The sequence below is a fragment of the Epinephelus moara genome, chromosome 24 (genome assembly GCF_006386435.1).
Source record: "Epinephelus moara isolate mb chromosome 24, YSFRI_EMoa_1.0, whole genome shotgun sequence".
In the NCBI taxonomy this organism is placed as follows: Eukaryota; Metazoa; Chordata; class Actinopteri; order Perciformes; family Serranidae; genus Epinephelus; species Epinephelus moara.
Window position 1 is genome coordinate 2,248,890 of NC_065529.1, and position 11,346 is coordinate 2,260,235.

Below are 11,346 nucleotides of genomic sequence, written 5' to 3' on the forward strand. Positions count from 1 at the left end.
TTTTGCCAGTAATTTTACCTTTATTTAATAGTTGTAAGGTGTACATATTTGTGTTATTTTCATATTTTTATGCTGTTATCTTATATTTCAAATTTAATACTTGGCTACACAGTATCCAAGGTAACGATGCAGCTATAAAGCCCATCACCGGGGGAACAAGTCAGACCGGGCTTGTATCCCCCACATGAGTGTGTGACTGTTAAATGGAAACCTGTAAATATTAATGTAGGCTATAGCTGATCTGAGAGAGACTTTATTACTAATTATAACTATATTGACATTCAGAGTGATTATCTATGTGTACTGGTTCATCTGTATCAATAGTGTCTTTTATGTAATTTGTAATATAGGCTAGTCTGTGTCAGTGTAAGTCTTTGACATAGCTGTCAAGTCTCCCGTTTTGGCCAGGAAACTACCGTATTTTACCCCTCTTTCCCGCCGTCCTCCCGTATTAGTATTTTCCCGTAAATCTCCCGTATTATAATAACATAATAACCCTGTATTATAAAGTAGGAATGTTCACAGCATTTCAGTGTCAACAAAGGTAGGCCTATCAGATTCTGATCACCTAACTGTAGTTAGTAAGTGGTTGACAAGTGGTTATTTTAGATTTCCTGTACACTTGTCTTAAAATGTAAGGGATACTGGAGCTTGGTTGGGGTGGTGGGACGGCTTGCGGCAGGCGCCGGAAAATTTCCCTTATTTTCAGATCCAAAACTTGACAGGTAGGCTATGGTCTTTGATCCTGGCCAAGGTTAGACCGTTGACCATGTAATTTGTTATTTAACGGTTATTAAGCTTTGTCATGTTGACATCATTTATTAGTATTGTTAGTTTCCTTTGATTATGATTTTATTTATATTAAATAGTTTTACTGAGACCGGGCTTGTATCCCCCAGACCCCGAAGTGCTTGTAAGCAATAAACAGTCATCATTGAATCGACATCGGAGCAGCTGTGTGTCTTTGTTGGAGTCAACTGACGTTACTAACTGTTAGCCGTTAGTCCACCATCATTATCACAACACAACGCAGAGACTGTAGGCTGTCGCTATTACCGGTATCAGCAATATAAAAGAAACTTAACGGGGGCATACATAGAAAAATAAATCACAACACTGGCCATTTTAACACCTGCAAAGGAATTTGTGTAGACCCTAAGATTATACAATCATGTTACATACATATATTAATGATGATGGTGATTATATACCATATATTTAGCCTACATTAAATTGTTCATTTTGACACAATAATAAGTCAAAAAAAGACGGAGCTGTCAGTTTTCCCTGTTTACATTTTCAGGTCCTAAGGCCGTCTGCCATTGGTTGATATTCTCTAAACTACAATCTGATTGGTTCATCAGCTAGAGTTATCCTGCAAGTTGCCTGAGCAGAGTGACAATTAAAATACAAGTTTGTGAAAATATATGATCAAACCAGAGCTGCCAACAAATTTTCCCGGACTCTATAGAATTGTTTAATATCACACACAAAAAACTGTGTACTCTATCGATGGAGATCGATCAACAACACGAAAAACGCGTTCGGCCCACCGTCTAATAGGGAGTAGGCCTATATATTCAGCATCTGTCATCTTAGAAAAGCCAAAAGAAAAGAAACAGAGTCAGACTGTGAGAGAGAAAGAGAGAGAGCGCACGTGGGAGGTTAGAGAGCCCAGCTCCCTCTCCGGCATCCTGAACCCCCCCGCCTGAAGGTGCAGGAAGGGCTGGTCCCATGGCTGCACCCAGGCCTGTGTTGTCTGGCTGCGCGCTGGCTGCGGAGCTGGGGTCATCCTCCTCCTCCTCCTCCTCCTGACAAGATGATCTTCAGTTTTACGTTCTAAAAGCTTTTTTTTTTACATATACATATGTACTTGTAGGGCTATCAGTTTACGTTTTTAGTTCACAGAAGCTGGTTATTGTTGTGTTTATGTCAAAATAAAGTTTATAAAACGTTTTCACGTCTTTAATTTTGTGATTTACATGCCAAAATGATCACAATTCAATTGGGAAAGACAAGTTCATTTTACAGGCTATGCATCATCAGCCCGTGGAGGTCTGCTCACAATTCCATATATTCGCACACTGCGAGCTTGGACCTCCTAGATTATGATAATCATTATTACTGCCATTAGATCATTCTGATTAATGACTGACCATTAAGACGTGTTTCTGATAAATATTTTAATGTGCACAATAATAACCTTTCACATTGTAATCATATTTTTATTTGTTATCTTTTGCATAGGCCTATGTGTGGCTGCTCCGTGTGTGTCTGAGCACAGTGCACGTGCGTTGTGCACCCGCCTAGAGACGCATATTACTAACTTGTTTAACAGCGAAATACTGCGCCGTTGACTTTAGACCAGGTTTTTGTTGGTCACTGGCGCATTTGCTTTTTATGTCATCTAACTAGCAACACACCATGACTGCGCCTGACCACTCCTCATTTTTAGACCAACACACCCAGAAAATGACAACTGCGTCTGCATCTAAATAGCAATGACACTTGTGACATGGATTATGCGCCCTCCGCCGTCCGCTTTAGACCATCTAAATAGGGCCCTAAGTGTTTAGCCAGGTTTGAAGTGTTTCCTCCTTTGGTCTGGAAACTTCGGAGGCACCGTTTGCACACTGGTTTTTGCGAGTTTATATCTGCCTCAAATGCAAAATATCTCCACACACATCTCCCACACGACTCTGACTACCTGACTTTTCGACAAGCCGAGGTGTTGTGGCTCCAGCAGCACTTGTAGAAGCCATTGTTTCTAGCAAAGACGATGGAGAACAGGCGTTTTTCTTCAGCGCTCGTCCTTGGTACAGACTGACTAACGTATACTGCCTCCGTCAGTTCCGACAGGAATCGACACGGCCCGCTGAGGGCAAAGTTGTGTCCGGTACTTACAGTACTGGAAAAAAACAAAAAAACAATTACCGACGTATTTTTTGCATGTTGGCATCGACTTGGTATCGAAGTATCGGTTCTCATGACAACCCTAGTCAATTAATGTATTAAAAGTGATCTGAACATGATTGAAGGATCTTACTCTTTAATAAAAAGGTCTATGAAGTGAGATAGATACAACCCTGTTACAGTGAAGCAACCCTGTTACTCTAATTATGGTAACAGGGTTGCAAGTAACAGGGTTGCAAATTAATGCTACAGGTAGCTTTTTTCAGGAATAGACGCTAGCTGTGGAATGCTAATGCTACTGACGAGGTCAAGGACAAACTTACTAATATAAATAAAGAATGAAAATTAGAAATTTATCTGTTTAATTCTGATAAAAATGAGTAACAGAGTTGCATTGGTTAGAGTCACACACCCCATCAACACTGAAAATACAGAAAAAATGTGGAAAATAGAAAGGAGGACTTTCCTTTGGTCTACCCATAGCTTTAGCAAATCACTTGATGATGTCACTTTCTCTATGCTGAGTGACTCAAGCCGTTTCTCAATACACAAGTTCAGCAGTTCGGACTTGTGGACTTGGCAAGTTCGGACTTGGCAAGTCCGCGCGAGAGTCCGGACTTCCCAAGAACGGGAGGACGGGAGTACAGTCATTTCTGCTTTTGGAACAGCAGCGAACTTGATGATGTCACCACCTCCGCTCGCCTTGACTGTTGTACTGTGTTGTATACATGCATTTAGAATAAAACAATATAAACACAGCCCAGCCCATCATATTCAACATATATAACTGACACACAAAAACATATAAATAGCCAAAATAGTTTCATAAAATGTCTTATAAAACCTTTTCCCCGCAGCTTGATCATATTTAATCTATAGCCTATCCAATTCCCGCACATGGCCTCTGACAATAATCAGAAGTCAGGTGCGGGGGGAAAGTTTGTAGAGAGTTGGTGGTTATTGTGATCGTGAGCATTGGCGAGACTGAAATCAAAAATCAATAACGGACATGGATCGGAGAAGGCGTCTTGGTGCAGTTATAGCAGCAGGATTGCTGTACCTGCAGGCTGAGGAGGAGGCTGCCCAGCTGAGGAGGCAGATCCGAGAAAGACAGCGGAGAATGATGCAGAGGATGAGGATGAGACGTGATGAGACCAATGAAATGAATGAATGAAAAGTTAAAAGTACTCATTATGCAGAGTGACCCAATTTCAAGTATTGTTATCATAATATACATTCTTAGTTACTGTCCATCACTGCATTTGTCTCATCATTATGCTTTCTGTCTACATTTTTACAGAGACTTGACAGTTTACTTGGTACACCTAGAAAAAACAAAAGCAGTTTAACATTGTATTAAGTCTGACATTTTACTGAAGTGTTGAGTTGTAGATTGTGCTGCTATTGAACTGTACTGGATTATACTGACAGCAGTTTCTCATTTAGTCTATCCTCACCAATATAAATGGGATCAAACAGGTCAGATGTTAAGAGGTTTATTCAGCCACACTTAAGACATCAGGTATACAATTCATATCAGATAATCAATATTTAAAATGCTGTTGAATAAATACTACAATAAATACAATTAATCTTTAAATAAAATAAATTAATTACAATAAATTCTTAAATTAAAATCATCATTGAATGGTAAAAACACATAAATAAGCAAAATAATACATACAAAGAACAACAATTAAATGAACAATGTTACAACATTTAATAATATAATAATATATCTTATATACTGAGACTGAATGTTGCCCATTAGACATACCTCAAACGAATTACATTTCATATTTAACCACTACAGAGATATCAGTGACGAATTTAAAAGGACTACCCGAGAGAGGCTGCTCTCAGTGGGGCAGCCTGAGCGCTAATACACATATGTTTATTATCTATGAGCGCTGATACCGCTGTCATCTAGCGGACCTCGCATTCAACTGGGCTCTGTATTAACACATCGACCACGGGTTTGAAGTTTAAACTACGCATGAAAACACTACGTTCCGTGACAACACAACAGTAACATATTGGTAATTATGGCTTACAATTGTGCGCCTTTCCCTCACTTGCCATTTCTGAAGATTGTTGCGAAATGCATGCTGGGATACCTGGCTGTCTGAAGTCTTTTTTTTTGCGCACCCACTGGTTAAGCGCTTTTTGAAAGGAGTCAGACGACAGAGACCTGTTACGTGACCGTTGGCCCCGCAGTGGGATTTACCCCTGGTGTTACGCGCTCTGGGAGAACCTCCCTTCGAGCCTCTGTCACAAATCTCTCTCAGACTTTTGTCATTGAAGAGAGTGAGTGATGTGCGCTCTCAGTCTCCCCGTCCTGTCTCGTTATCAGAGATGACGGGAGCGCAGACCGAATCCCACATTCATGCCTAAAATCATAACCAGCTCTTTTAGGTCGAGAGTTATTTCACTGGAAGGTTTCTTCCCTCCTCCCCACAGGAGTGAGAGGGAAGAAACATAACACTGACTCTGCCCAGTGCGCGCTCTGTCTCATTACGTGACGCGCACAGCAAGCCTCACGCCAGGGCCACACCGCCCGCGGAAGCGCCGCGAATAGCCTCGAAGCTCAAGTCTCCACCAATCAGGACACAAAGAGAAGTAAATATTAATAAATAATATTTAAAAGGCACAGATGGGGGCGTCGGAAGCTTAATGGGTAGAGCAGGCGCCCCATGTACAAGGCTGTTGCTGCAGCAGCCCAGGTTCGACTCCAGCCTGTGGCCCTTTGCTGCATGTCAACCCCCCTCTCTCTCTCCCCCTTTCAAAAAAACGTACCTGTCCTGTCCATTAAAGGAAAAATGCCCTAAAAAGTATCTTAAAAAAAAAAAAAAAAAGGCACCGATGGGTCATAAATACAATACGTACAATGCGTACACTATGTACATACCAGCATAGTGTGCAAAAATTGGCAGGGTATTGTTATCTCAACTCAAACACAGCTGTTGCGCACTCAACAGAAATGAGAGTCACAAAATTTCACAGCTTTTCTTCTTCTGCTAGCAAATTGTAACCAGGTGGAAAATTATCGCCAATGTCTAACAAACAATTATGTGCTTGCTATATTTGCTTGTTTGCTCACTTGTTTTCTTCTGTATTTATTTATTTATTGTATTAATAATGAACATGCTTTCACAGCACGTTATGAATGTCCGTGGCTGATACCTGCTGGTTCAATCACCAGCTGATCTACTGAGTTAAAGCTGCTGCATTTTGCAAATATTCAGAACTCGTCAGGATCACAAATCTTATACTGAAATCTTCTATTATGAAGATGACAATTTAATAATACATGAACTCTCACTAGTCACTGTGACCTTGCATCTGTCTCATTCTCGCAAACCTGATATCTCAAGAACACCTTGAGAAAAATTTGTCAAATTTAGCACAAACATTCATTTTAAGTCAAGAGTAACCTGATTAGCATTTGGTGATCAAAGGCCAAGGTCACTGTGACCTTGTGTTTGTCTCATTGTTGGGGCCTTGAGGGAATTTCTTCAGATTTGGAACAAACCTCCACTCACCAATGAACTGATGTGAATTTGGTGGATGAAGGTCAAAGGTCAAGGTCACTGTGACTTCACAAAGCATGCACAAATGTCTGATAAGATAAAACGATTAAGTGATTACATTATTTATCCAGCTCAAAGGTCAATGGTCAGCTTCACTGCGATGTCATAATGTTCTGCAGAAACATTTTTCTGGACATCATTCAGTGTTATATCTCAAGAACAGAAGGGGAAACATTTGATCAGACACTGAATATGTGACCTTAATCTTGGGCGCCCACCTTGAAACTGTGCATATTGTTTAGATATTCTTTGCTCCTGATGGGAAGATGTGTGTGAGGCATTTACATTCTCATAGACATGGATTGTAAGTGCTATATCGTAGGCAACTGGACTTGCTTATGTTTCTTGAAGACGTTTCGCCTCTCATCCAAGAAGCTTCTTCAGTTCTAAATGAGTGGTACGAAGTTGCAGGCTTTAAACCCTGTGTGGGTGGGTCGCATGTGAGCTCTTAGTTTCAGAGTCGTTAAGGTCACAATGTGAGACGATGGAACGATGGTCGTTCCAGCTTGACGTAGATGGTTTCAAGCTGGAACGACCATCGTTAAACAGAGGGGGTGGCACCTATCCACCTACAATGCAGTCTTGGGATCCCTCCCCAGACGACTTAACACCCATTCAACCCTGGTCCCACCTGACCCTAACGACTCACATGGTGGCCAGGTTGGACCTTAACGACTCTGAAACTAAGAGCTTACATGTGACCCCTACGACTCTGCAAGGGTTCCCACCCACACAGGGTTTAAAGCCTGCAACGTCATACCAGTCATTTAGAACTGAAGAAGCTTCTTGGATGAGAGGCGAAACGTCTTCAAGAAACGCAAGCAAGTCCAGTTGCCTATGATATAGCACTTAGGATTACCATGACCTGGATGACTGAGAATCTTCACTGACACAGACATGGATGTAAACTGTAAGTGCAACTTGACAGGTTTGCAGATGCATACGACCGCGAGGCAGTAATTCTAATTCATCCAGATGTGTGACCATTTTTCAGATCTAGATCCAGATTTTGATGGCAAATGGCCTGACTGGTCATCCTGTGACCTCAGCACTCTGTATATTACACTGTGACTCAAGTCATTACACAATGTAAAGTCAAAAACTTATGTCGGGTTATGTAAGAGGCATAAATAGTAATGAAAGGATATAATGAACTATATTTGAAAGCCTGTCCATACAGATATGTACTGACATTGTTAGTCTATATCAAAACTTCTCACACACGATAACAGGGGGCTCTATTACAGCAGAAAAATACTAAATAATTTGATTTCCTCTTTGTAGTGAATACAGTTTTGACTGAATAAATGCATAAGTCAAACAAGAAACCAACAAAATGTATATTAAATTCTTGGCAAAAATGAATTCAGTTCAGTTTGACTTACAGTTTGTGTCCAATATCCTCTTTGCAGCCAACGTTATTGCATCTGTAACCCTGGTGTGGTGCGACAGTTCAGGAACCCCGACACCATCTTCATCCTGGCCTTTGCCATCATCCTCCTCAACACAGACATGTACAGCCCAAACGTCAAGCCTGAAAGGAAGATGAAGCTGGAGGACTTTGTTAAGAACCTTCGAGGTACTATGTCTTCCCTTCCTGCACCACGTCCAGCTTACTGTCACATAATCAATATTACCGTCAGACACTACTGTGCAGCTCCAAGCATAAATATTGACCTTTTTTTTGCATGCATTTTGCCTGGATCAAGGACAGTACTTTTTTTTTTTTGTAAGTCATAGCCAAGAAAGCTTTGCTATTGAGGCAAATCACTTTTTAGTTGGGTATTAGCATGGGCTTTGTGGCATGGCTAACTCATTTCTTTGTTATTTATATTGAAAAGTGCTATACAAATAAAGTTATTATTATTATAATTATAATTATAATTATTATTATTATGGCTAACTCATTTCGCTGCCTATTGGAGTGTCAGTAATTAAAGTACAGTATTGAGTGGAGAAGAAATGCTTGTCCTCAGAAAGCTCTGAAGGACATTTCTGTCTGTACTGTGAGAAACATGTGCAACACAGCAGTATGCAAGTGAATGCAGGGGTTCAGCAACTCTCATAAATCTCTGAATTAATCATTAATCCCTCTCTTTTTTTCTCTCTCTCTTTTCCTCTCATTCTCTGACAGGAGTGGATGATGGGGAAGACATCCCCCGAGAGATGCTGGTAGGGATATATGAGCGGATTCGCAAGCGAGAGCTCAAGACTAATGAAGACCATGTGTCCCAGGTTCAGAAAGTGGAAAAACTCATTGTTGGAAAAAAGCCGGTAAGTTGGAGTTTGGGCTGCTGCACATAGAGCGTGACCACTTTTCTCTTACCCTCCATTCAGGGGCTGAATCTAACAGGAGCATGCAATAGCAAATTGCCCAATGTACCTTTGAGATGTCATAGTGACCACTAGCTTATTCGTGGCCAACATTCCTCAAAGACCAAAAGAAATGAAGAGGGCATTCTTTACTTGATCCTACTTTCTTCACTGTGCGACATATTAATTCTTCAGGGCCGGAGAGCTTGCTGAATGACTGTAATATGTCTTTTTCCCAAAGAGCCAGCCAAAAAAAAGTGCCACCTGACAAGCTCTGTATTAATAAATGAGATAAACAACTTCACACCACATTGTATTGAAGGTGTTAATTTGAAACCCCACCCTTCCTTTCAATCCATTTATACCCTTTTAGGCCCCATTCAGATGTAGCGTCTAAAAGCGCGTGGAAAACGCCAGCTGTGCCGTTTCCATCCTTTTATCCAAGGCGCTTTGGAGGTTGCGCCACTGTCGCGCCTACCGTTACTAAGCAACCAAAACCGCCTGTCACTCACAGGGCACAACCGTTAGCCATAAAAATAGCGTATCATCATGCTCACCAGTTATCCCAAGCTCCGAGCTGATAATTCTCCAGGCATTGTTCCTTCTGTTGGAGTCAAAGTAGTACGACGAAGACAGGTCATATAACTCTGGGTATCCCTGGACAAGAATGATCAGTTGCTCCTCCATTGCTTGCTGTCTTTCACACCACCGGATGTTGTGAAGTCCGTTGGAAGGAAAGGAAGAAGCAGGTCCGTGGAGCTGATTGGTTGATTCTTATCACATGACATGCAGTGCGCTTGCTGCATTCGAAAAAGTTGAGATTTTTCCATCTCTGTGCTCTGCGGACGCGCACGAAAAAACAGGCGCGTCGCACCGAATGCGCGCCGCTACAGCGTCGCTTTGGATTGTGAGCGCGCTTGGCGTGCGTCTACATTGAAACTAATGGATTTGTGCGCGCAAAAGACGCTACATCTGAATGGCCCCAAAATCAAACTTAGGAGACAAATCAGCAGAAGTCTAAGGACCTTGACAATGTCATGATTATTAAGGCTGATGCATACTGGAAACAACAACATATAAAAAGATGGATTATGGGAAACACAGATGTTTGTTCTGTGATCCATAAAAATAGTTTTTCTGATTTTAAATTTGGCCCAATTTTCTTGTTGAACATTAGTTGGAATGTCTTTCTTTTGATGTATGGTGGATTTAAAACCTCTTGTAGGTGTTCACTGATCCCTATAGTATGATTCTTACATGTATCTCTCACTCCATAGATTGGCTCGTTACATCATGGTCTGGGCTGTGTAAGTATAACTCTTCCTCTCATCTTTATTTTAGGGTTGAGTGGAAATATTTTCAAATACCCAAAGGCTTTATGAAATGTATACCATTAAATACATTTTTATACTCAGTAATGTCGCTGTAATATGTGTGCAGGTATTATCCTTACCCCACCGGAGATTGGTCTGTTACTGCAGACTTTTTGAAGTGCCCGACCCCAACAAACCACAAAAGTTGGGCCTGCACCAGAGGGAGATCTTCCTTTTTAATGACCTGCTAGTGGTAAGGCAGTCATAATTCTTCCAGCACATTGAGAACACACTTGGGCACTCACTGAAAGAGTCTTAACCGCTGTATATGTCATGATTCCTTCACAGGTTACTAAAATTTTCCAAAAGAAGAAGAACTCTGTGACATACAGCTTTCGGCAGTCCTTCTCACTTTATGGCATGCAAGTGCTGCTTTTTGAGAATCAGTGTAAGTGCCATGGAGACTTTGGTGTTAGCTCTTTCTAAAGGTGTCAGTGTGCTTCAAACAAACTTGTTTGTACAAATAAAGGCAACAAAATGTTTATGGCTGTTGAGAATGGCCACATTTCAAGGCACACTGTAATATTTTTTTTATTTTTTTTTTTGGGGGGGAGGCAGCTGCACCAGTTAAGTGGCCTAGTGGTAGAGTGTCCGCCCTGAGACTGGGAGGTCGTGGGTTCGATCCCCGGCCATCATACCAAAGACTATAAAAATGGGACCCATTGCCACCCTGCTTGGCACTCAGCATTAGGGGTTGGAATTGGGGGGTTAGATCACCACATGATTCCTGAGTACGGCACCGCTGCTGCTCACTCCCTCCCACACTCAGGTGTGTGACAATCAGTGGAACTTTAATGTTAGAATTTCATGTTGTGTGGACGTTAATATTATAATATTTTGCAGACATTGGGTTCATATCTTACGACTAAATGTTGTTATTCTACATCAAGATGACTTTGGTCACTTAACAACACAACTTACAACCAACAAAATATCAACGTCATCTGTCCACGCTATTCTACGTCAAATTGACGTTGGCATTAGACATTGAATTTTTTGAATCTTGTTTTATTAGATCTTAGTGCGGCATTTGACACAATTGACCATCAAATTCTACTGCAGAGACTGGATCACTTAATTGGCCTAAAAGGTTCTGCACTAAGCTGGTTTAAATCTTATTTATCTGATCGTTTTCAGTTTGTTGATGTTCATAATGA

General features: G+C 41.2%; 1 protein-coding gene and 1 long non-coding RNA gene across 4 annotated transcripts in view; one reads left to right on the forward strand and one right to left on the reverse strand.

Annotated features, from left to right (window-relative positions):
* LOC126386456 (uncharacterized) overlaps window positions 1-9,469 on the reverse strand; it is an 18,805-nt gene extending 9,336 nt beyond the window's left edge. Inside the window, exons 1-2 of the long non-coding RNA XR_007569509.1 lie at window positions 9,374-9,469; window positions 7,889-8,037 (exon numbers count right to left, since the gene is read on the reverse strand). This is a non-coding gene — a long non-coding RNA (uncharacterized LOC126386456). The remainder of the gene's footprint in view (window positions 1-7,888; window positions 8,038-9,373) is intronic.
* LOC126386423 (IQ motif and SEC7 domain-containing protein 1-like) overlaps window positions 1-11,346 on the forward strand; it is a 240,635-nt gene that overhangs the window by 207,639 nt on the left and 21,650 nt on the right. For all 3 annotated transcript variants that reach the window (XM_050038773.1, XM_050038774.1, XM_050038772.1), the window contains exons 6-10: window positions 7,916-8,082; window positions 8,638-8,777; window positions 10,094-10,123; window positions 10,257-10,382; window positions 10,478-10,577. In XM_050038773.1, coding sequence (XP_049894730.1) covers window positions 7,916-8,082; window positions 8,638-8,777; window positions 10,094-10,123; window positions 10,257-10,382; window positions 10,478-10,577 — 563 coding nt within the window. The remainder of the gene's footprint in view (window positions 1-7,915; window positions 8,083-8,637; window positions 8,778-10,093; window positions 10,124-10,256; window positions 10,383-10,477; window positions 10,578-11,346) is intronic.